Source organism: Dermatophagoides pteronyssinus, unplaced genomic scaffold (assembly GCF_027571235.1).
Source record: "Dermatophagoides pteronyssinus isolate colony J.1.1.1.1 unplaced genomic scaffold, Derpt_VIB-CSIC_2022.12 sq0019, whole genome shotgun sequence".
Lineage (NCBI taxonomy): Eukaryota > Metazoa > Arthropoda > Arachnida > Sarcoptiformes > Pyroglyphidae > Dermatophagoides > Dermatophagoides pteronyssinus.
The window spans coordinates 31,664-57,791 of NW_027461543.1; the positions used below are offsets into that span (position 1 = coordinate 31,664).

Below are 26,128 nucleotides of genomic sequence, written 5' to 3' on the forward strand. Positions count from 1 at the left end.
CGTGTCGCACAGACACTAACTGATCAAAATCAAATAAACACAAATTAATCCGCCCGTCAAAACTTTTTATCAAATTTTTATTCAGTTCGTAATCTTTTTTCAAATAAAAATTGTTGTATTCCAAATGTTGCGACCAAAAACATTGACACAGATTCTAAATCAGGCCAATACCTCAGGTATTTCGGCAACATTGTAAGTTTTTTCTGGTTGTTTACATTTTTGCAAAAACTTTTCACTCACTTCTTTCTCTGATCGAATTCAATCAATCAATCAGATTATTTAATAAAGATGGTCGTTTACTTGCCTATTCCGGATATGGTGATAAAGAAGTTCGAATGATTGCGGCAATCGCTAGTGGTATATGGGCATCATATTCAAACTATGGACGCACTCATATGGCATCAAGTCAATTATCATCCATTTACATTGAAGCTGAACATGGTATGGCTATGATTTCGGCCGTTGCCGATGTACTTCTTTGTCTATATTCTCGTGATTCCTCCGATAAAGTTAACATCGGTCAAATGAAACAAAAAATGAAGGCACTCATTGAACATTTGGAAAATCCTTTATCCCAATTATCGGGAATTTAAACATGTCAACAAAATTTTGTGAATATTATATGTTTTATTATTATTATGTAATAAGTAAAATTAATCCAATAACATAACAAGCAGAAAAAAATTCTGCAAATTCTCTATCTCTATGACTATTCCATTAGATTTCACTTGGATTTTCACTTTTTCAACAATTCAGCCATACGATTCAATGCACTACCAGCTTTGAACCATTCAATTTGTTGTTGATTCATAGTATGATTTAATTGAATTGTATCAGAGCGGCCATCTTTTTGTTTGATAATACATTTGACCGGCTAAAAATGAATTGACAAATTAGAATCAAATCAAACATGGAAACAAATATATTGACAAACCTTTCCTGGTGCTAGATTTTTCAAATCTACCAATGAAATTTTACTATCCGGCTGAATTTTATCATAATCAGCTGGATTGGCAAATGTAAGTGGTAATAAACCTTGCTTTTTAAGATTTGTTTCTATCCCAAAGAAAAAGATTAGTTTGAAAACAGAGACAAACTAATCAAACTTACCATGAATACGTGCAAAACTTTTAACGATAATAGCCCGACCACCAAGATGTCTTGGTTCTAATGCAGCATGTTCTCTGCTACTACCTTCGCCATAATTTTCTTCGCCAACAGCAACCCATTTCATTTGTTTTGATTTGTAGAATCTTGCCGTATCTGGCACTGCACCCCATTCACCGGTAACTAAATTTCTCACCTTGTTGGCTTCATTATTTTCCGAATTGATGGCCCTAACCAATATAAAGAATGATCACCATTCAATTCAACTCCATCGAATCAATGACAACAAACATACCCGATGAACATGTTATTGGAAATATTATCCAAGTGACCACGATATTTAAGCCATGGACCAGCCATACTAATATGATCGGTAGTACATTTACCTTTGATTTTAATCAAAACAACCATATCTTCCAGATCTTTACCATCCCATTTATCGAATGGAGATAACAGTTGTAATCGATCGGATTTTGCATCAACTTTAACCTCAACACTGGAACCATCTTTTGGTGGTTCCTGATAAGTGTCCTGACCAGGATCAAAACCGCTTTTCGGCAATTCATCACCACTTGGCGGTTGGAGTTTGAATTTTTTGCCATCCGAACCGGTCAATTCATCAGTTAATGGATTAAAATCTAAACGACCAGCAATCGATAAAGCTGTTACCATTTCAGGTGATGCAACAAATGCATGTGTTGCTGGATTAGCATCATTACGGCCGGTAAAATTTCGATTATATGATGAAACAATGGTGTTTTTATCTCCTTTTTTAATATCTTTACGATCCCATTGACCAATGCATGGACCACAAGCATTAGCTAAAACAATACCACCAAAGTCACGTAATACTTTTGCTTGGCCATCACGTTCAATGGTGGCACGAATTTGTTCCGAACCAGGTGTAACAGTAAAAATTGCTTTACTTTTCAAACCATGATTCAATGCCTGTTTGGCTAGACTGACTGATCGATTCATATCTTCATAGCTACTATTTGTACAGCTACCAATGAGACCAACTTTTACTTCTAATGGATAGCCATTCTTTTTAGCATTTTCACCCAATTTCGATATTGGATGAGCCAAATCCGGTGTAAATGGACCATTCACGTGTGGTTCGAGGGTATTCAGATCGATTTCAATAACTTGATCATATTTACAATTCGCATCAGCCGACAATAATGATTGGCGATTTTGCTCGGCCATTTCGGCAATTGGCTTTCGATTCGTTGATACCAGATAATCATACATTCGGGAATTGTAAGGAAAAACTGATGTTGTTGCACCAATTTCGGCACCCATATTACATATGGTACCCATGCCAGTACAACTGATTGAATCAACACCTTCGCCAAAATATTCCACAATAGCACCTGTACCGCCTTTTACTGTAAGTATGTCGGCTACTTTCAATATAACATCCTTCGAAGAGGTCCATCCACTTAATTTTCCCGTCAATTTGATGCCAATAACATTGGGACATTTCAATTCCCATGGTATATCGGCCATTACATCGACAGCATCGGCACCACCAACACCAATACAAAGTCCACCAAGACCACCACCATTGACTGTATGACTATCGGTACCGATCAACAGTACACCGGGAAAAGCATAATTTTCCAGAATAATCTACAGAGAAAAAAAATGTTATCATTATAATACATAGACAATCAAAGTAAACTTGTAATGATTCTACACCTTTTAAATGATTATTTCTATTTTTCGTCAATCAAAGTTACGTTGCAGCAAATTTTGTTTAATAACAAGTGTGCAACGCAATTTTCATTTGATTCAACGAGATAAAATAAGAGTAAATTACCTGATGAATGATGCCGCTACCTGGTTTCCAAAAACCAACACCATACTTAGCCGAAGCCGAACTAAGAAATGTATATACTTCGGCATTGATATTGACGGCGCGTTTTAGATCTTCGACACCACCTTTTTGTGCTTCAATTAAATGATCACAATGAATTGTACTGGGAACAGCAACCCTGGCTAAACCACTGGATATAAATTGTAACATTGCCATTTGTGCGGTTGCATCTTGCATGGCAACACGATCTGGTCGCAGACGTAAATAACTGGTACCACGTTCAATATCTTGTTCACGTGCATTATCCAAATGGGAATATAGGATTTTTTCCGATAATGTCAATGGCCGTTGTAATCTATTTCAAATCAAATTATTCAATTCAATCAATTCAGGGTAATAATGCAACATACCGATCACGAACAATTTTTAAATTTTCATTCAATTTCGAATAAGGTATTTGTTCATTATCGAAACGACTCATCGGTACGGCCGATGCAAAGCATCGTGCAGAATTTTTGCTATTCAATGACCAACGCCAAACACCTAGATTTGGCTAAAAACGAAAATGATGATTTATTATATTAGATAACAACAATACAATTATCATTATTCATGATAAATATTGAAAACTGATTCCTACCTTGGTTAGTAAAGATGCTCGATATAACATGATCAATTGAAAATTTCGGTGAATAATTTATGGAAGATATTTTTGAATTTGTTTCAACTTTTTAAATTTTGAATCATGAACAGGTCATACACACTGGTATAGATCAGTTCACACACTTTCTTAAAATTCTCTTTTTTGCCAATAATATTTTCATTCACCGAGAGAAATCTTTTGAATGTTAACCATCAATATCACACTAACAACAGCCAACAGCAGTTTTCTCTGTCTCTCACTTTCTCTCTTCTCTCAGTCAAGAGTCATTCATCGATAATGTTACATAATTTCAAAAAAATTCTCTTCTCTCAACCAATTCGATTCGAAAATGTATTTTTTTATTCGGAAAAAATCCAAATGTATCAAATTTTCGAATGTTTCTATAGTTTGTATTTCTATAGAAAGATAATTCAGATAAAATCATTTTGCCGGCATTTCATATCGATCGAATGGATTTAGCCTCCGTGATTTTTTTTTCTTCAAGGCCATCCTGTTCATTAAGTAAACATTGTTGCATATATCCATGTAAATGGCGATATGAAGAGATGAAGAAGAGTATTTTGGATGTTTTTCATCCATATGCGTGTTTGACGCAATGAATACTCACCATACCACCACCACCAGCACGATAAACTTGGAGTATTGTTTATTATTTTGTTTGTTGTTATTGTTGTTGATGATTAACATTGACATTTGTTTTTTGTTTTTTTGATTAATTTGTAATCCAGTCCAAAAAATGTCGATCCGTGGTAATATAAAAAAGATATTATTTCCCCATATTGTTAAGCATATTAATATATCGTTATGTGGTGCTTCCATATTTTTCATCGCATATTTAATGTTTGATTTGATATCAACATTAATCAATGAAATTCAGAATGGTCAATCACCTGATGATAAATTATCGATGAAAACTGGAAAAGGTCAGCTTTAATGATAATTAATAATAATTGTTCATTTTTCCCTTGTTTTCCCTGCAGTATTATACTATTTTCGTAATTTTTTTCTACTCATGTTGTTGGCATTGATACAATTATTCGGAATGGTTGGTGCATTGAAACAAAATCGAAATATCCTCACAACGTTCATTTGCTGTCTGCTGGTGTCGTTTGTCATAATGATGATCGATTATCTTACCACTGATAATGGTTATCTTGCATTGGGTATATTTTTCCTAATACAATCATTGTTTGCTTATCTACTAATCTGGCTCAATCAATATCGTGGTCGTCAAATATCCAATATACATTATATACCTATGCCTCCGGATGACGAATTACATGGTCAAAGACATTCATCATTTTCATCCGACTCGATGCGATTCTAACTTTTTCGAACAAAAAAGAATTGTGACAAATGTGATATGCATCAATTGATTGACTGGATCAATATTGTTTTAATTATGACAAAATGTATGATAAAATGATAATATTTACAATAAATGCAATATGATGATGTTTTGTTGTCAATTTGATTGCATGATTGCATTGATCTTCAGCACAATAACATTCCTCCCAATAGACGCCATTTTCGTAATAACCCCAATCACAACTCCATGATATGCCGCGTTCGCTCACTTGTGCACAACGTCGAATAACACTTCGCCAACGGCCATCCCAAATGAAACCACGCGGTCCTTGTTGAATGGATTTGAAACAAAATGTGCCTGGTGTATTAGCTTCTTCACCCATACAATCAACCGCTATATGTTCACTGTGGTTGAACGAGCGATATGCGCCACAATTATCCGCGTCTTTGCCATCTTTTTCCGTACTGCATTGATAACATTTGATTGCCTCCACTGATTCAAGTTGGAAATCAATCAAAATAGTCAAAAACAGGATAAATCAAAACGACTACTAACCTCCCAAATTTGACAACAATAATATCGATCCAATCGTAGCATAGACCCAATAAAATTTGCATAAATCTTTTGTTGTGAAACGAAACATTTTTTTTTTGTTCCACCTTTTGTCAAACCAAAGGTTCGATAAACTGATTGTTATTGTTTTCTTTTCTTGGAACCTGTAGGATCCTGTGTATGTGCAGTGTTATTGCCAGTTGGTCACTTTAGTCACAGGTAAAACTACTGCTTCTGCTGCTGCAGGTAAATAATAACCAAACAAACAAAGAGTCATGGCAACTTTGAATTGAATTGAAACGAATCGAAAGTAACAACAGCTACCAAGCAAGCAACACAGCAACAGTATGTGAATCATAGAAGCACGAAAAAATTTCTTGCCTCACCTTGGTTGAATCGGTGATGGTGGTGGTTGTTGTGCTGGTGTGATGGCTTTTATTCGCACACCTTAACATCCATTCAAATGAGAAAACACGTTGGTCTTTTTGCAAAAACGAAAAACGAAACTTGATCATCACAGAAAATAAACAAGGTGCAGCTCTCTTTCTCTTTCTTTCCATGATCATTGTCAGAATTTCGAATCAATTTTTCTGGTAAAAAATCAATCATGAATCAAAAATATTCAAACATTTTGCTGATGATTTCGATCTTAATTTTCAGTTTTCAAATATCCAATGGTAAGTTATTTCATCAAATGGAAATCATTATTTAATATTCATCGCCCAAATTGATTAGTATTTGGAATAAAATGTTGGGTATGTCATTCCGATTCTGATCCGAAATGTGCCGATCCATTCGATAATAATACATTACCGATAAAAGATTGTCGTGAAGTTAAACGGACCCATCTGTTTGAAGGTAAGCACACATCAACAACGATGACTATCATTCGATTCAATTTGTTTGTTTTTTCCAGATGAAACACCGTATGAAACATTGATACGTCAGGATAACAAAAAACAACCGGAATTAAAACAGGCAACCATGTGTCGAAAAATTCGTCAAAAAATTCACGGAAATTGGCGAACAATTCGTGATTGTGCATTTCTCGGTTCACCGGGTGAAGGTACCGGCAATGAGCATAATTGTCTTTATCGTAAAGGCACCTATGATATTTATCTGGAATATTGTACCTGTAATAGTAAAGATGGTTGTAATAGCAGTATATCCAGATTCACATCATCATCCAAACAAAAATGGCTATCCTTATTTGCAACCATTATGTTTCTTATCTTTATACAATTGTGAAATTCTGTCTGTTTGTGAAACAGCAATGTTCCCTTGTAAATATCATTATCAAATCAAGTACCTCGAACATTTACAACCAAATTTTCATAATTTTCTAATATCAATTTTAATTGTGATGGTGGTGTATAAATAATAAATAAAATTCATGACATTCATCATCATCATTTGTTTTTCTGTTGTTTGGTTTTCGAATATAAAATATTATTATTCAAACTAAATATGATTAGAGTTGTGAGTGAGTGAGTGAGTGAGTGTGAGGATAAAGGTTTTGTACAAAACAAAACAAAACGAAGAAAAAAATAACAAATATTGATCAAATTCATTCGTTTGAATTTAATCCAATCAGATCAAGTAAACGTGAATGTTTTGATTGAGATTTTTCATTCGAAAATTGCTCGGTGAATATCTGTATCTGTTTGGTATCGAATTCGGCTGATTCACGTTTTTTCATCATAAATTCATTCGGTAGCAACCATTTATTTTCATAACATTCGTCAATCGTAGGTCGTTTGCTAAATTGATTGATTGATGAAAAAGGAATTTAGAATCATCATTTAAAAATTACAAAGATAAAACTCACTGTGGTGTTAATTTAAAAACGGATAATAAAAATCTGATAGCTTCTTGTGTAACACGTGGATAAAGACGTTCGAAAAGATAGCGAACAAAAACAACATTTTCGGCCGTTTCTTTCGCATCATTGCCTTTGAATGGTGAATGACCACTTAATAAAATATATGCTAAAACAGCAACTGACCAAACATCCGTATACGGCAATATTATATTCTCATTTCGAATCAATTCGGGTGCTACACAAATTAAATAATCATCAGAAAAACCAATTCAGAAAACAAACGACTTACCGATATATTCTGGATTAGCATGTAGATTAATATTTTGACTTTGATTATCACGATTATCATTTGAAACATATCTTGCCGAAGCGAAATCTGTCAATTTGATCTGTAGATTTTGTTCATTAACAATGAGCACATTATCGGGTTGTAATTCCAATAGGGCAATATTACGGAAATGTAAATATTGTATTGCATCCAATATTTGACATAAAATTCGTGCAATATGTTGCTCATTATATGATTGTCGACGACAAATGCAAGTCAAAACATTTAAACCTGAGCAAAGTTCAATGGCCAATGTAAAAAGATTACCATCACGATTAGCATACATTAATCGTGCAATATGTTCGTGTGCTAATGATCGATGAATTTCGAATTCCTGTGAAATTGCTGATTCAATTTCACTTTGAACCAATATACATTTTATGGCCAATGTTTGTCGACTTCCATCTTTGATATAACCACGTGCTATTACGGCAAATTTACCCGTAGCGATTATAGATTTGAAATCATATAATTCTTTGAATTCTGATTTAATTAATTGTATTGGGTTCATTTCTTGATTATAATCGATTGGCTTGATGGTGGTTTCTAGATTATCATTGCATACAAATTGCATTGCCAGTGGTAAACTAATTCGTTTATCGGCATCAACTGATAATGTTTGAATCGATTGACTTGGTGGACTTGGATCACTGCAGCCAAATTTATTCCTTGCTAATAATCGAAATTGATATGATTGGTTTGGTTCCAACCCGGTAACCAGATAAAATTCCTGATGAATATTGTCGTCCACGATTGACCATTCGGTTGCGGATGACTTTTTCGATTCTAATCGATATGATTCAATATGAGCATCGGCTATGTGTTTTGGTGTTGACCATTGTAGAAGGATATCATGACTGGAATAGTCCTTGATGGTAGGAGCGTTGACATTGTTTGGAACATCACCAAGTGATAGACGTGCTCTGCACATTACAGAACCTAGGGTATTTCTTGCAACACACCTATAAACGCCACAATCATATTGTCTGGCAGGATCCAAAATCAATTGACAACGACCATCATCCAATCGTTTAACTTTGGTTCGATTTGTTTCGATTATAATCGAATCATTACGAAACCATGTATATGTTGGCGTTGGCACACCAATAGCCAAACATTCCAATACAACTCTGCCTTCATCCTGAAATGGTTGATCTTGTAGTTTTTCACGGAAAAATGGCATCACAAAATTCGATTCATCTATCGATTGTATCGATTGTTTCGCAATTCCGGCTTCTTTTTTCAATGTTTTCAATTGGCCATGTAAATATAATGGTGTTCCAACTTCATGTGCCAATCGTCTTGGTTTTCGGCCAGGTTTACCACGAATTTCATCATTAATTTCTTCATCCATAATATCGGTGAATTTACGACGTTCTTTAATCGAGGGTTGTGAAAATGTTCCGCATGGTACATTGGATGTTCGACTCCAATATGCTTGCTGTAGATTCGATACCATCGATGGACTATTGGCAGCAGCAATTTTCAAATATCTACGAATACGGGCCGGGAAATCTGTGTCACGTAGTTGTAATAGATAAGTATCTGGACCACATTGATAATGACTTTCGGATTGGAAATTTTCCGCACCAAATGTTTGATTAGGTGGATAAACATTATCGAATGGTGCAACGTTTCGCTGAAATCTTTTCATTTCTCTTTCAGGGGATACTAGCGGACTATATTGTTCACCGGGTGGATAAATCATTCGACTTGGATGTGTATAGCATGAATGTAATGGACGACGACGGTAATAACGACGACATGATGCATTCTGATACCATTTATCGGATTGGCTCTTATAATTACGTAATTTATCCATTATATCAAGATTAGATTTGTGCTGTGAATGTAAATTCGATTTTATCCATGGATGATTCAATGCTGCTTTCACATCCAAGCGTTCATTCGGATTGAAATTCAATGTTTTTCTAAGGAAATCGCGACCTTGTTCCGAAATATGACCAAGTTTATCATCAGATAAATCGAGATTTTTGTTTAGAATATTATGCATTGTTGAACGATCATTTTCACCTAAAAATGGTGATATACCGGTCAATAAAATGTGTGCAACAATGCCGGCTGACCAAACATCCGTAGTTAAAGTGACGGAATTTTTATCCACAATTTCTGGTGATATAAATTCTGGTTGTCCGAATTCAACATAAACCGATGCACCGGGTGTTAAACGTTGTGCCAAACCAAAATCACATATCGTTATATCTGGACCATCGATTCGTTGCATAAGAATATCATTAATAGTAAGTCCAAGATGGCCGATATTTTTGAAATGCATATAATGTAGTCCTTCCAGAATTTGTCGAATATATTCAGCAACTTCTTGTTCATTGATCTGACCTTTTCTTAGAACAAAATCCATCAATGTTCCGCCACCATTCATCGATGTTATCAATGACATTGAATAGGGTGTACTTGCAAAACAATCATGCAATTGTACGAGATATTCATGTGAACCCAATTGATTCATAATATCTAATTCTGAATTCATATATTGTCGCGTTTCACCAGTTCCATACATCATTTTTGCTGCATAACTTTTGCCGGTTGAACGTTCAACAGTATGATAGGTAATACCTTGTGTGCCACGTCCTAATTCATCACCAATATCATATAATTGTTCCATTGGTTTATTTTTCGGTTTAATGTGATCTTTATAGCTGAATGGATATTTATCATAACTGATTGGTTGATCACGTACGGTTACATAAGCCGAAGTTGTGGTCGATCCAGCCAGATTGGTTGCTGTGCATGAATATAAACCACTGTCCCGAACCATGGCATCATTGATAACAAGCGATAGATTATCTGAATCGCCAATAATATTCAGTCGACTTGTATCATGCAATGGTTGATAATCTTTAAACCATTTTATTGTTGCTTGTGGTGAACTTATCACCGAACATGAAAGACGAATATGATTCCGTGCCAACCCTTCAGTTTCATCCAATAGTTTTGTAAATTTTGGTGCATCTTTTTCAACAAACAAAAAGTTAAAAATGAATTTCAAACTAAAGTATGTATCGCTTTACCTGCTTTGATAACTTTAATGGTTTTCTTTTCTTCGCCGTGTTCATTTTTAGCCAAGCATGTGTAATATCCTTCATCGGAATCGGTCATTCGATTAATGAACAAACATGTTTTACCATTACGATCTTTCATGAAGCTAAATCGTTGATCATTGCTATCAATCTTTGATTTCATCATCAAAATGATTAATGTTTAATTTTGTTTAATAGCAAAAATTACCTTATGATCACCGAAAAACCAGGTTATCTCCGGTTCAGGATATCCATAGACCCAGAATTCAATGGTGACTGGTTGTCCAATCACGCCGAACATTGATTCATGTTCATCACGAACAAACGTCGGTGCCGCAGCAACTTTTTCTGGTGGTCGATGTTGCAGATAATAATCATCCGGTTTTTTTGTCGCTTTCATGGCATGTTCATGTGCATCATGATCTTTTAACTGTGATCGAAATGCTGTTACCGTTGGTGATGGATCACTTAAACCGAATTTGTTTTCAACACGAACACGAAAACCATAATCTTCGAATGATTCAAGACCAACAACATCACACTTACAATCCTTAATATCTGTATCAATAAATCAATGTTATTGTTTTTGTTGCATAAATTTAAAATAATCATAATGAAAAGTGATAACTCACTGCCATGACAAACAGTCCAAATACCGTCGGATATTTTAGCAAATTCCACTACATAGGATACAGGAAATCTAGGCTGTTCAGGTATGGATGGAATCCATAACAATGTCAAACTATTATCAATCATTTTCGTTATTATTGGTGCATCCGATAATGCTTTTGGTTGTCCTGATAATCCAAATGATAATTCATCCGAACCAGCATCTTTGATTCGTTGTACACTTTTCATGGATTTATGTCCAGGCTTCATTCGATCTATTTGATCATCAACAACATTCGCTACAATGATTGGTTGTTGTTAAATGTTATGCAATGTTAATGTAAATATAAAAATATGGTGCAAAAGAATTAATTACTAATGAAAAAATGGTTTATTTCAAGCTATTTTTAACATTGACAGTAACATACAACAAATATAGACTATATGATAATCATAACAACAACAACAAATCAATATAGCACTATCATTCATTTATTATTCGAACATCTGAAAATATATTCTTGTAAATTTTTCAATATTGGATCTATTTCATCGCTAATAGTACTGCCTGAACAGTCATCAACTGTGGTGTGTTGGTCTTGACTGGATAGAATGGGTGTATCAGTATGATTGATTGAAAATAATAGCAGATAATTTGTTAGAATGATCGAGCCTAACATAATAGCCGGAACAATCGGAGAACTATTTTGAAATATTTGTCCTAATAAATGTATTGATTGTCGAAATAGATTATGATTAAGCATTACTATGCCATTATTATTATTAGTTGTTACTGACTGCTCATCATCATCAACAAATGCACAATTCATATCCTTACTCTCAAAATTCAACTGTCCAACCGAATTATCGCAACCAAATTTATTGCTAGCCATGCATCGATATCGGCCAATATCTTTATCATCGATATTGTGAATTTCGAATGTTATCATTCCATTTGGATTCGATTCGAAGGAATATTTTCGACCATCAATTTCAATTTCTTTATCATCTTTGAACCTTTAGATCGGATTTGGGCAAAAATTTGATAAATTTTGATGACAAATATAAAATACATTTTACCATTTGAATTCGGGCATCGGATTGCCGACAACACAAGCCGTAAAACGAGCTGTCGATCCTGCCAAACAATCACAGTCTTGCAGTTTAGTGATGAAATGTGCAGCTTCACCGGATTTTTCACTGGTCAATTCGAAATTGATAAAAAATTAATAAAAAAATGATGAAATAATGATAATAAGTAGCAACCACAAAATATTTACCCAAATAAAACATTGGATGATGTTTGATCGGATCCAATTTGATTGCTAGCTGTACACTGATAGATACCAGAATCAGCTAAACATGGTTCAAATATGATCAATGTTTGTTCACCATTACGATCATCTCGTTGAATTGAATACTTTGAACCTGATTCAATAGGACGGCCATTAAATGTCCACTCGATATCAGCTTTTGGATATCCTTCAACACGGCATGTTAGTTTTGTTTCCGAGCCTAATCTGGCTTCGATATCGGATAATTTTCGAACAAACTGCGGTTTGGTCATCGAATGTTCAACAACACGAGCCGTCGAACTAGTCTGACCCAATGAATTGCCCACGCAAACTTCATAGATACCAACATCTGATTTATCGAAATTCATTATTGTCAATTCCAAATCTTCACCATTGAACGAAGTGAATACTTTATCCGATGATAACGGCAATTCTTGTCCATCTTTTTTCCATACGATTTTGGGCACTGGATGTGCTTTAACTTTAGCCATAAGCTGAACAGTATCGCCTTTACCAGCACTTATATCATGCAATTGTTCAGTGAATGCAGGTGGACATTCTTCAAATTCACTTGCATAAAGAACATCCAGATGGGCTTTAGATGTAGCCGTACCAAGTTCATTGGTTGCTTTAACACTATATTCAGCTTTATCGCGATGGATACAATCATTGATAGTCAATGTATAAATATTGTCGTTTGTTTTACCACCAGCCAGATAATGTTTACCATCGATTTGAATTTTCGATCCATTACGAATCCAAACAATATCCGGATCAGGATTGGCTTCAATTTTCACTTCAAATTTGATTGAACATTTTTCTTTTACAGCCATATCTTCCAACGGACTAATGATCACGGGTTTAGATTTGACAATCACCGGACAACCAGTTTCAATTGAACCCGCATCGTTTTTGAATATAGCCGTATATTGGCCTTGATCAGCTAATTTAACTTTATCGAATTTAAGTCGAATGATACCATCAGGTAAACGTTGTATATGAATACGATCATCCGGTGTAATCAATTGTGATCCAAGCAAAAATTTGATATCACCAGCATCGATATCAGTTGCACCACCACATTCAACTTGAAATTCAATGACACCCGTTTCACCAGCTATCAATGTTGTCGATTCTAAACCTTTACGTATCGTAGGTTTTGTGGCTGTTGGTTTTGGTTTCAAAACAGAAACTTTTGCTTCACTTGTTGCATCGCCATTCTGATTCGATATGATCACTTTATATTGACCCGAATCGGATGATCCGATTTTATTGATCTGCAGCATGATTGTTCCATCGGGAAAATTGAGAAATTTTATTGAATCCGATTCTTGCAGTTGTTTTCCATTGGCGAACCATTTTGTTTGAATAGGTATATCGGATGGAATAGGTGCCATATGACATTTCAAACATAATTGGCTACCTTCCTCAATTTCAACATTCGATAGACCATCTATAATTTCGGGTTTCGTTTTAGCTTGAGTGGCTTTAAGTGAAGCTTTAGCAGAACTGAAAATAGTTGAACTATTTTTATCGGTGATTTTCACCTGATATTCGCCAACATCTTTGCTTGCAAATGAATCGATAAGTAAAGCAATATTACCGGTGCTTGATTCTTTTACAAAACCATGATGTTCACCCGGTACCAATTGTTCGCCATCTTTGAACCAACCAATCGTCAAATCATTAACATTGATTAAACCATCAGCTAAATCAATTGAACATTGTAAACGACATGGTTGTCCGGATTCAACTTGTACCGATGATAATTCTTGCTTGAATTTGAGTGGATATTTTGATTTGTCATCATCTTTAGCTTTATCGGCTTGGTCTTTATCTACACAAAGGAAAAAATGGAAAAAATTAGATTTTCGTACAAACACAGAAAACAAACAAAAATTTATGAGAAAAAAATTCAAGGCAGCATTTTCGTTTTTTTGGCAAAATTCATAGAAATGCTGCAGCATCAATACTTTTCATTATTGAATGGTTGTTTGCATTAAAAGCAAGCTGATCAGCAAAGAATCAATCAATGTGAATGATTCTGCAGAATCAGGCCATCGAAGAGAATACATACCAGAAATAACATTGACCAAACAAGAATTGCTCAGATTTTGTTGTTGTTGTTGATCAACAGGTATTTCAATATCAATTCGATATAGTCCACTATCTTCTGCCAAACATTTGGGTCTGGTGAATTGTATTTCGCCCGAATCCATAATTTTCAAATTGTCCTCAACATCACTCTTCTGTAACGGAACATTATCTTTATAAATGTGAACATTTTCCGCTGTAATTTTCGGTGATGGTAAATCATTTGCGGCGGACACTTTCATCGATAATCGAATATCATCACCTTGAGCGACATTCTGTTGATTTGGCATTGTTTCTGCGATGATCATTTCTTGTGGTTCAGGTTTTTTCAATTGTTCAACACCTTTTTTGTCTTTAACGATTGTTGGTTCTTCCGTAACCGGTTGCAATATTTCAATTTGAGTTTTACAAGATATTTCACCAATTGGATTGGCTGCTATCAATGTATAGGTTCCTTGATCCTCGGGTTTAGCCGAGTCGATAGCCAAACAACTTAATTGATCATTATCATTGATTTTGATTCGTTCATCCGATGATGATAATGGTATTGAATCTTTCATCCATGTTAATTTAGCCAATGGATATGATTGAATTTTCGATTCAAGTTTGATTGGTTCACCCAATTTGATTTGCAATTTCACGGGTAAATCTTCAATGATTCTTGGTGCATATGGTTGAGGTGTTACTTCCACTTTAGCTTTGGTCATCTTTTCGCCATTAGCATTGACAGCTTTCAACGAGTAAACACCAGCATCTTCGGGTTTAATATGATCAATTTTCAATTGACATTTACCATCATTACCCTCTGATTGGATCATCTGTATTCGTGGACTTTTATCCGAAATTGGTTTTCCGTCTTTTAACCATTGTATTTTGGGCGGTGGTAATCCAAAAACTTTTGCTTCCAAAATCAATGGTTTATTTGTTTCCACTTGGAACAATTCTTTCAAAGGTTCCGGGAATGATGGTGGACGTTGTGGATCAACAACCTCGACTTTGGATTCAGTTCGGGCAATGCCTTTTGCATTTTCAGCTTCGACAATAAACTTGCCTGAATCAGATTTTTGTACCTTTTCAATCACTAATTGTGCACTACCATCTTTATTCGATGATAATGTCAATCGGTCATCCCGACTTTTTTCCAATGGTTGTTCATCTTTAATCCATCGGACAGCCGGCATTGGTTCACCGTCAACTTTGCAGAATAATTTCAAATCATCCCCTTCTTCAATTTGAACGTCTTCCAATGGTTTTTTAATGATTGGTTCATGTGGTTCATTTAGAAATTTGAGCAAACAAACTGTTTGTGCTTCACCAAATTTATTCACTGCTTTGCAGGTATATTTCGCAACATCATCTTTGGTAATGGTTTTGACTTCCAGCTTATGTTCCCCATTATCATTTGATTCGATCAATACACGTGGATTTGCTCGTAATGGCTCATCATTTTTAAGCCATTCAACCGAAGGTGTGGGGATGCCATCGACAATTGTTTCGAATATAGCACTTTGTCCCAATTTCATTCGATTATTTTGTTTATCCACCGACATGACAATTTGCGTTTCATCCAATTCTTTGATGAATGTTGGTTTTTTCCCGCCAATTTCAACCGAAAATCGTTTCTCAACCGCTCCGGCATTGTTTGTTGCACGACAAACAAATTCACCAAACATTTTCGATGGAAATGATTCAAATACCAAACCATATTTGTTTTGTTTTGGTTCACTGACAACAGCTAATTGATTATTATCTGTATCCCAAATAATCGGTTGTAATTGATCTTCATCAACATGAAACCATTCAACAATTGGCTTGGGAAAACCTGAAATGTTCGCTTCAAATCGTACTGGTTCCCCATCAACAACAATACGTTTATCATGCAAACCTTCAATGGTAGGTATTGTTGGCTCTATTCAACAGGGATATAAATTGAATCAAGTTTTTCATCAGTTGTTGATGTGAAAGTTCCATCCAGGTAACAGAAAACAATATTCATTCAAAAAAATAATCAAAGTTTTCTAAAAAAATCAAAAATCAACTTACCTTCAACTTCAAGTTGTGCTGTTTGCATTACTGAACCTGCCACGTTTTTAGCCTGACAACCAATTTGACCCGAGTCTTGTTGTTTGCAATTTTTCATTATCAATGTATGCGTATCACCATCACTTTTGATTAGAATTCGATCGCTTGGTTTCAATGCAACAGAATCTTTTGTCCAAATTATTTCTGGTTTTGGCGTGCCGGAAATAACTGTTTCAAATCGTACATTATCGTCAATGACAATGGCTGAATCTTTAATCGGTTTCGAAATTTTTGGTTCAGAATTTTTATTGATAACTTTGACATCAGCTTTGTCGGATTTTTGTTCACCAATTTGATTGTTGGCTATGCAATAATATTCACCAGTATCCGATTCTTTCGCATTTGGTATTTTCATACTATAAGATTCTTCACGAGAATCGAATAAAATTCGCTCATCACCCTTAGCTTCTTTACCGTTGATGAACCATTTGATTTGCGGTGATGGTTGTCCAGTTACGGTTACTTCCAATTGAATATTATCCCCAACATCGATAATTTGATCGGTAAGATTTTTCAAAAATTGTGGCTTAGAATTAACAGTAATAACACCACTGGATGATGCTTCACCAGCTTCGTTTTTGATTCGACATTCATATTGCCCACTCATTATGATGCGAATATTTTCAATTTCGAATTGATAAATATCATCCATTTCTTTACGAATTTTAACATGAGCGGATGTACTGATTTCTTCACCATCCTTATAGAATTTTATTTCTGGTTGAGGAAATCCAGCCAATTGAATGGTCATCGATACATTGTTACCTTCCGCAATATCTACATCATGCAATCCTTTGATGAATCTTGGCGGTATTATCAAATCAAAACGGGCAGCTGTTTCAGTGTCACCAAAATCATTGGAAGCAACACATTTATAATGGCCAACCATTTCTTCGGTTGCTTTCATAATGATCAATTTATGTGATAAATTGTCCAATTTATCATCAATTTTTTTGAAATTTTTGTCCGAATCTTTGATTTCTTGATCATCTTTAAACCATTTGAGTTTCATTGGTTTTTGAGAGGTATTTTTATCCAGTTCAACGACAAATTCAATATTACTTTGCATCGGTTTGGCCATAATATTTGTCAATACTTTACTGAACAATGGTTTGGTGGTCAATTGAACCTGTGATTTTGATTCACATTCACCAAGGTGATTTTTGGCTCGAATACAATATTCACCCAAATCATCGGGTTGAATTTTATGCAAAATTAATGAATATTCACAACTAGCTTCATCATATCCTTCAGTTTTTTTGCCCAAAATTTTCGTATCATTGCAAGTCCATACGATATCTGGTTTAGGTATTCCTTTAATAATGGCTGTCAGTTTCACTTCTTGACCCAAATCTCCAATATCAACATTATCCAAGTGTTTAACAACATAAGGTGCAGATTTAACAATTAATTCGGCTGCTGTTTCAGCTTGACCTTGTGAATTTGACGAACGACATAAATATTGGCCCGAATGTTCGGCCAAAACTTTCGGTATAATCAATGTTGAGCAATTATCTTTATCAACAATTTTGAATGGTAAATCCTTATCCGATTGATTGATTGGTTTTCCATCATGAAACCATTGCACTGATGGTGGTGGTTGACCATCAACTTTCACGGCAAGCTGTACATTTTCATCATTGAGCTGAGCTTGTAAATCCTGTAGTTTTTCTTTAAATTCCGGTACAGAATCTTTTTTGATAACAATTAGATTTGCATCAGCTTCATCTGAACCCTGATTATTTTTAATTTTGCATTTATATCGGCCTTCATCATCTTTGGATGTATCATTGATGATCAACGAAAATCGACCATCTTTCTCTTTTTCCAATTTGATTCGTTCATCCAATCGAATAAGTTGATCGTTTTTATAGAATTCTATATGAACATCAGTGGCTGTCGAATCATATTGTGCAGTAAAAATAGCTTTTTCATGTTCTTTCACTTGGACAGCTTCGAATTTCCTCAAAAATTTTGGTGCCGATGATTTTATCAAAACCTGTGTATTTTGTTTAGCTGACCCAATAGTATTGGCAATCATACATTGATAAGTGCCAGCATCTTCCGAAGTTACTTTATCGATGACTAATCGGACAATTTGTCGATCAGCATCGACTGAACTTTGAATTCGTTTTGATTGTGCTAAATCTTGGCCATCTTTTTGCCATTGAATACGAGTCGGTTCAGGTTGACAATCATAACTTTGTTCAATGATTAATTGTTGATTATCATCGACAACAATTTGATCCAATGCTTTTGTGAATTCTGGTTTTTTGACCACATCTAATCGTGCTGATGATTCCACCAATCCTAATTGATTTTCAGCTTCAATACGATAATGGCCAATATCATTGGAATCAACATTTTTGATCATCAATGTAACATTAGCATCACCTTCAGTCATCATTTTGTAATGATCATTATTATCATTTGATTCAATCTTTTTATCGTCTTTATACCATGAAATCGATGGTTTTGGAAATCCGATTACCTGTGCTTCGAGTAGAGCAATATTTTGTCCCTTACAAACTTGAATATTGGATAATTCTTTCAGAAATTTTGGTGCTATGGGTGGTTTGGGTAAATGCTGAACACCGCCTTGTACATTCAATTCAGCATGACAAGATATTTTGCCACTACTAGTTGATGCAACACATGTATAAAGGCCAGCATCATCCGGTGTGACATGTTGAAATATCAATGCCACCGTATCTTCTTGATCATCGAATTGTACCTGGAAACGTTCACTTGCTTCAAATTCTCTGCCATCTTTAAACCATTTAAATGCTGGTGACATACAACGTGGACTATGCGGATCTCGTTGTATCGGAATCGGTGGTAATGATTCATCTAAACCGAAAAAAACATCTTTATTTTTGGTAACGGTTATTCGGCCCGAAGTTTCGGCTTGACCTTCCGGATTGGTTGCAACACAACGATACAGGCCGGCATCCTTCTGACAAACATTTTTCAAAACAATTTCAAATACTTCTTTTGATTGAAATAGAATTTGTACCCGATCATTGCTTTCGAGTCTTCGATTATCTTTGAAAATTTCCACCATTGGTATTGGTAGTCCGCGTACGATCAGTTCAAAGCGTACACAACTTGCACCTTCCAAAAGATCTGTATCTTTGAGTTTAACTTTAAATTTTGGTGGATGTGGTAGAAATGAACCACCTGGACTGGTTGGCCGAGAATCACCCGCCAAAACATTCAGCGTAGAACTTGATGCAACCGATGTTTTTGAATCGGATGCGACAAATGTATAGATGCCATTATCATCAACGGTCAGGTTATTCAGTTCAAGATAATAATTATCACCTTTTTTATAGGTACGATAATTTGTTCCGGATAAAATTGCATTATCTTTCAGCCATTGAACATTGATGGTACCAGGTGTAACTTGACATTCAAACAAAGCATGGTCACCCAATTGTTTGGTGAAGGATTGTAAATCACGAACAATAGCATATTGCTTGGGTTGATTATCTATCGATGTTGAATCTATTTTTTCCACGGCTGTAACAGGTTTCATTATTTTGGCCTGAATTGGCTCTTCATTCACTTCTTGTACCGGTGGTGCCTGACGTTTTTCTGGTTCGGTTTCCATTTCTTTAAGTTTTTCTTCAAGAATTTTATTATTATTTTCATCAATGGAATTGGTTGATTTGAGCAATGGTTCCTGTTTCGTCGATTGAGTGAGGAAGGGCAATTTCAATTGATCGTCCAAACATTCTTCTTCGTTTTCTAGATTTGTTGTTGATCGATCAAAGTTTAGTTGGGAAATAGAATGTTGACTGAAATTATAACTCACTTGGTAAAGAATTAATCATTTTTAACCAGGATTTTATTCGTTCCTGATCTTGACATCGCAATCGTATCGGGAAATTCGTATCGGTCGTATCTTTTGATTTGATTATCAATGTGTTGGCATCTTCATCACTGATTTCCACTTGTGGTAACTAATTCAAAATTATTCAAAAAATCAATTTTCAAAAAAAGGAAAATACCTTGATAATTTTTTCAACATTATATGTTCGTTGATCGGCTGATAGATTTTTATTGATTTCGGTTATAAACATACGCGATTTGAAAAAGAAAATAAATCGTTCACGTACGTTACCATCGGTATCAATTACATCGAAAAAGTCCTAACAAAGAGAAAAAGAAATTGAATCAAAAATCAAAATCAAAATGTTCATTTTGCTTACTTTGGCCTGTAAAACATTTTTCAAAAGATTGGATAATTTTTCTGATGAACCAGTTGGTAGATTGAAATCATTAATGTTTTTATCCAATGTTGTTGTGTCGATTGGTTTTTTCGAATCATCATTGTCTTCATCATCAATATCAGCATCTGGTATTGCTGCAATCAATTTGATTGCTTTTTCCAAATCGCTAACATCTTCATCTAAACGCGATAAGTTTTTCGATAATTCCTATATGGATGCAAAACAACAACATTCATGAGTCAAGGACATGAGATAATTGGGGAACTTACCTTTAATAATAGCTGATAATCATTCAAACGTTGTAATGGTAGCTATTTTTGATTCGGAAAAAAATGTCAATTTGGGAGTCGAAGAAAATAATGAAATAATTGATTAGCAAAAGGCAACAAATTTTTATCGACATCGAATGTCGACTTACTTTTAAGCGATCAGACAAAGGCTTTTCATCCCTTATCTTGACTGAATAATTCTGAATTTTGGTTAATATTGGAATGGATAAACAATTAGCAAAAGAAAGGCAAACATTAAAATCGTTTGAGCATAAACAAATAAAACATACATTAAAATATTCAGCAACATCCGAATTCTCATCCAATATTTCCAAGGCTTTTGGTAGATTTCGGCAATATTTTGAATGATTCGAAAAATTTGGTTGCATTCGAATGAACAATTTTCCGATTTTACCCGGTTCCTTCGATAATGTTTGAAAATTTTTCAGCAAAATATCCTTATGAAATTCCAATATTTCTTTGTAACAATCAAATATTTGATCTTTAACCGAACGGATTTCTTTCGGTGTTATTGATGAATCTGATTGTCGTATATAGGTCCGCACAACAAATTGCATATCACGGATTAGATCTTCTTCAGTTTCGATTAGTTCGCGGACAATCATGCTGAAAAAATGCGACAAATTAATCGATTCGGAAAAAATCAATCAAAAAACTTACTCTTTTTTCTTATTTAAATCTTTATTTGTTTGATCAGAGGATTTTGTCGAAGCTTTTTCCGACTCGGTTATTGATGTTTGTTGTTGCAACTGTAATGCAGCTTGTTCATTTTGATCAAGCTTTTCGGCTGTTGGTTTCAAATAGGCTGATGGTGCAAAACCTTCCTCAATTTTGGGAAATTTTTCACTTTTTCTTGTTCTCACTTTCCATCTATGATGGTGAATCAATTGAAAACATCGAACAAGTTGAAATTGAAAATAACTTACTTGTGTGGCTTATCCTTGCTTAGGACAATAACATTTTGTCCTTCTTTTAAACAGATTTCGTCGGTTGCACTACGGGGTGGTTTATAATCCAATATTACTTCATATATTTGAGCCTAAATAACAAAACAAAGGAAGAAAGAAAAAAAGTTGAAAATTATAAAATTGGCTTATTTTAACCCATGGAACAATTTGAAACTATTTCAACAAAAAATACATTATTCTCATTATCAATCGGATTATTGTTTTCATCGACAACGATTTTTGTCGTTATTCGCTGTTGTTTTGTTTCTTCATTCGAATCATCATCGGTTGATGATGATGTTGTTGATGATTTTTTCAATTTTTTATCCTTAAACTTTTTACGTAATAATTTGGTTGGATTTTCTTGATCATCCGATTTATGACATGATCTGGAATATGATGATGATAATGGCACCAAACCATAGGTAATTTGAGGATTTTCACGACCAGTTGGTTGACTGGTTGCATTGAAAACGGGAAAATGGAATTTATCACCCAGAACATTATGTTTCATTGTTATCTGACAACTTTTCAATTGATCAAATCGAGGAAAATCATTTTTCAATGGAAAATAATGTGGTTCATCCATACTGAAACTGGATCCAGTCACACGACATAATGATGATGATCTTCGTTGTTTTTCACTTGGATCACCATTTGATTGATCAAGGTATTGTGTCAACGAATTTTTTCTTGCTGTTTTTTCATCAATAATTTCATAATGTTTAATTTTCTCCAATAGCAGATCTGACGAACAACGCTTCAATCCACCCTGATTATTTGATATTTGACGTATCAATTTTCGTTGCTCGATTGATGGTTGTTTTCGTGGATGTTTTTTTGATTTCTTTTTCATGATCATTGTTGATGGTGATGTTTCTATTTTATCATGGCCATCATTATTTTTCAATGAATACTGTTGCTGTTGTTGCTTTTGATTGACCATTGTTGTCGAAAATTACGTAAAAAGAAATCGAATCCTATTTGGACACACTTGGTTACACACCGACAACACTAGAATTTTATCAAAAATTTTCATTTACACCGTTTAAGAAAACAATCAACAAAAAATTGATCGCAATTCAAAGTAACAAATGACGTAGTGTGTTTTGATGCAACCACAACAACAACGACATAATGGTTGCTTTTGTTCATCATCATCATTGTTCAGGGTTGATTCGGTTCGTATGTTGGTTTTGTCGAGTTAAATCTGTCACGATCAACAATCAAGAATCCAGATCAACAAGAAAAGATTCCCATCATAATAATCAACAATATTTTCTTCCTTTCAAAATATGTGATGATGATGAATATTCGGTATGGATAATTTGTAAATATAACAAAACATTATAATATTCGCCAAGAATGTTTGCATTTCTTGCTTAATTTTTTTAAATATGAACGGTGTGTGTCTATAATTAGCCATAATAATGATGATGATATTTCCATGGTTATCCAGTCAAAAGAACAAAAATTATTAACATTTTTTTCTTTTTTTAAACTTGAATATTCTTGTTCATATTAAGTATTAACAAAAATAAATAACAAGGCAATCATCATCATCATTTTCAAAGAAAGAATAACATAGTTGGGTTGTTGTTGGCTAAATATACATCTTGTTATTAAATGTTTTCCCCCACAAAAACAAAAAGACTTTCAATAATCATATAATATTCTCGAGAATAAGATATTATGTTTCAAAAATGACCAAAAAATAGCGGAAATGTTACATTGATGGAATTATTCACCAAGTACGTAATCATTATCAACTACAACAGCTATTAGTGCTGACGTATGATGATGATGATGTCGAACAGTTGTCGACGACATCATCAACGATAAAAATGATGTCTAAATTCGGTTCTATCTGGCAACAACCACGACGACATGAATGAATGTTCTCATTTAAGCTTTATGCTTTACAATTTAACTCTTTTTTTATCCACAAACAACAACATCTTCAGATATTATTATTAGCCAGACGATTACCCGAAATAAATGAGAACAATGATTGATGGATGATAAATTACAAAATGATAAATTTGGAAAACAATTGAAGTTTGAAGCAAACAAAACAATTCAAAACTAACCTCTTTCGAATCCATTCTGGATAATGAGCGATTCATAGTACCGGTAGTAGTGGTAGCAGCACTACGTCGTCTATCGGAATATGATGACAATCGATTATAATCGATATCATCGGTCGATGGTGTTCGAATATCATAACTTAATGACGGTCGAAATGATTTTCTTGTGGTTGAGCTTTTATAATCATCAAGATCATCGTGATCATCATCATCATCAAGGTAGCTAAGTTTTGTTCGACGTCTTGTTGTTGTCGATGATGATAACCCATAATCATCATCACCACCGGTTTGTTCTAAACTAGAATATCGGGATATACGACTGGTGGTAGCCGATTGAAGACCTTCCGCCTCATCACGGCTACTATAGCGTGAATATTTACGGCTAGTCATGCGGCTACTCAGATCATCATCATCATCATCATCGATGCTGGTTATTTTATATTTATTGGATGAATAACGACTTGTTGATGATATTGATGGATCATCATAATCCTTACTGATCAGTCTTGATGATTGGTATGATCGTCTCGATGATGATGTACCAATATCGTCATCTAATTGACGTATTGATAGTGATGATGATGGTTCATAATTGGTGGATGATGATATTCGACGTGTTGAATATGTTCCAAAATCATCATCACCACCGACACTGGATGATGTTAATGATGTTCGAAATCTAGATGATGATGTTGAACTTGTTCCAAGTCCCTCATTACCACTACTATAACGATATGATGATGATGATGCAGATGCCTTATATGACCGATAAGACATTTTGTTTGTTTGTTGTTGTTGTTCAACAATATTCACCCATATATCATTATTGATTTGTCATGTCCAATAGTTTTCACACACACACTAATCAAAAACCCAGATGATGATTTTCTTCGATGACTGAAGAGAAGAACAAATATTATCTCACAGCACACACACACACACACAACGAGAAGAATATATCGAAAGAATTCTCGTGGTCGTCGTTCACTGCATCAAATCTTGAAAATGAAGGATTTCCTTTTTCTTAAAAAAACAGAATCTTAGCATCATTCATTCATTCATTTATCATCATCATCACCCACACACACACATTAGCGGTGAAACGAGAAAAATCCATGTCAACCTTAAGTATAAAATTATGATAATATTCACAAACAACAAAAACTACGGAATTATCGAATGAATTTTGTTTGTCGGTCATACATATGATGATGGTTACGTCGATGGTGAAATAGCAATTCCTTTCAAAACGAAAAATTGCTAGCTGTCAGTGTTGATGATGATGATTGAAATATAGTGTTTAGTGTGTTTATATGTCGCCAACAATCGAGAAAAGATTATTACCATCTTTACAATTTTTATTTTATCATCAACTTGTTGTTGTTGTTTTGTTGTATGCCCTATTCCACATTTTTATATTTATAGAGATTCTACCAATGTCGACGAATAAACGAGAAATAAAAGAGATCATCCAAACAACAATTCTGTGCTTTTCTCTTGTTCACAGTTTGGTTTAGTTTTTAGTTTTTGTTTTGTTGGCACCTTATTTTCTTTGAAATTCGAAAATCTAAACCAGATTCGGATGATCAGGGAAATGTCCTGAATTTGAATTCGATCAGATCAAATCACAATGTGATCGATTAACTTGATTGAATTTGATTGATTGAATTGAATTGACAGATTTAGTGTTGAATTTCAAGCATTGTTGTTAGCAATTTTCCAATCATTATGTGAATCTGGGATTATGTTCTCAATAAAAAATTTGTCTATACTTGATTATAAGAAGAATATTGTTGGCATTTATTCAAAATATATTCAAAACAACAACA

The 26,128-nt window shown here is 34.4% G+C and overlaps 6 protein-coding genes across 12 annotated transcripts; 3 read left to right on the plus strand and 3 right to left on the minus strand.

The window, feature by feature from the left end:
* Window positions 1-639, plus strand: Lamtor2 (Late endosomal/lysosomal adaptor, MAPK and MTOR activator 2). The gene is made up of 2 exons (XM_027349453.2): window positions 1-192; window positions 275-639. Exons 1-2 carry the CDS (start codon window positions 125-127, stop codon window positions 591-593), a joined length of 387 nt encoding a protein of 128 aa, XP_027205254.2. The 5' UTR covers window positions 1-124; the 3' UTR covers window positions 594-639.
* Window positions 608-3,746, minus strand: LOC113798854 (putative aconitate hydratase, mitochondrial). The gene is made up of 7 exons (XM_027349447.2): window positions 3,567-3,746; window positions 3,337-3,479; window positions 2,930-3,281; window positions 1,403-2,739; window positions 1,111-1,337; window positions 935-1,056; window positions 608-874 (listed from the first exon to the last, which is right to left on the minus strand). Exons 1-7 carry the CDS (start codon window positions 3,594-3,596, stop codon window positions 737-739), a joined length of 2,349 nt encoding a protein of 782 aa, XP_027205248.2. The 5' UTR covers window positions 3,597-3,746; the 3' UTR covers window positions 608-736.
* Window positions 3,747-3,953: 207 nt separating this feature from the next.
* On the plus strand, window positions 3,954-5,045 carry LOC113798856 (uncharacterized). 3 transcript variants are annotated; one of them, XM_075822746.1, is made up of 3 exons: window positions 3,954-4,246; window positions 4,319-4,513; window positions 4,571-5,045. In XM_075822746.1, exons 1-3 carry the CDS (start codon window positions 4,186-4,188, stop codon window positions 4,915-4,917), a joined length of 603 nt encoding a protein of 200 aa, XP_075678861.1. In that variant the 5' UTR covers window positions 3,954-4,185; the 3' UTR covers window positions 4,918-5,045. The 3 variants fall into 3 exon arrangements, with proteins under 3 accessions (XP_075678861.1, XP_027205250.2, XP_075678862.1); XM_027349449.2 differs by having other exon boundaries at window positions 3,954-4,229; XM_075822747.1 differs by having other exon boundaries at window positions 3,954-4,513.
* Window positions 4,963-5,716, minus strand: LOC113798858 (uncharacterized). The gene is made up of 2 exons (XM_027349452.2): window positions 5,455-5,716; window positions 4,963-5,391 (listed from the first exon to the last, which is right to left on the minus strand). Exons 1-2 carry the CDS (start codon window positions 5,540-5,542, stop codon window positions 4,991-4,993), a joined length of 489 nt encoding a protein of 162 aa, XP_027205253.2. The 5' UTR covers window positions 5,543-5,716; the 3' UTR covers window positions 4,963-4,990.
* Window positions 5,717-5,855: 139 nt separating this feature from the next.
* Window positions 5,856-6,854, plus strand: crok (crooked). Its single transcript, XM_027349451.2, has 3 exons — window positions 5,856-6,128; window positions 6,187-6,309; window positions 6,368-6,854. Exons 1-3 carry the CDS (start codon window positions 6,059-6,061, stop codon window positions 6,697-6,699), a joined length of 525 nt encoding a protein of 174 aa, XP_027205252.2. The 5' UTR covers window positions 5,856-6,058; the 3' UTR covers window positions 6,700-6,854.
* Window positions 6,781-25,418, minus strand: Obsc (Obscurin). 5 transcript variants are annotated; one of them, XM_027349445.2, is made up of 20 exons: window positions 24,303-25,418; window positions 22,192-22,304; window positions 21,926-22,135; window positions 21,535-21,871; window positions 21,394-21,444; window positions 21,245-21,286; window positions 20,955-21,182; window positions 20,754-20,894; window positions 20,558-20,705; window positions 16,702-20,490; window positions 14,642-16,567; window positions 12,550-14,401; window positions 12,350-12,469; window positions 12,108-12,286; window positions 11,293-11,568; window positions 10,869-11,218; window positions 10,652-10,811; window positions 7,563-10,592; window positions 7,280-7,508; window positions 6,781-7,211 (listed from the first exon to the last, which is right to left on the minus strand). In XM_027349445.2, the coding sequence occupies exons 1-20, from the start codon at window positions 25,074-25,076 to the stop codon at window positions 7,019-7,021; spliced, it is 14,148 nt and encodes a 4,715-aa protein (XP_027205246.2). In that variant the 5' UTR covers window positions 25,077-25,418; the 3' UTR covers window positions 6,781-7,018. The 5 variants fall into 5 exon arrangements, with proteins under 5 accessions (XP_027205246.2, XP_075678852.1, XP_075678853.1 ...); XM_075822737.1 differs by lacking the exon at window positions 24,303-25,418 and adding an exon at window positions 22,406-23,173; XM_075822738.1 differs by lacking the exon at window positions 21,394-21,444.
* Window positions 25,419-26,128: the final 710 nt, after the last annotated feature.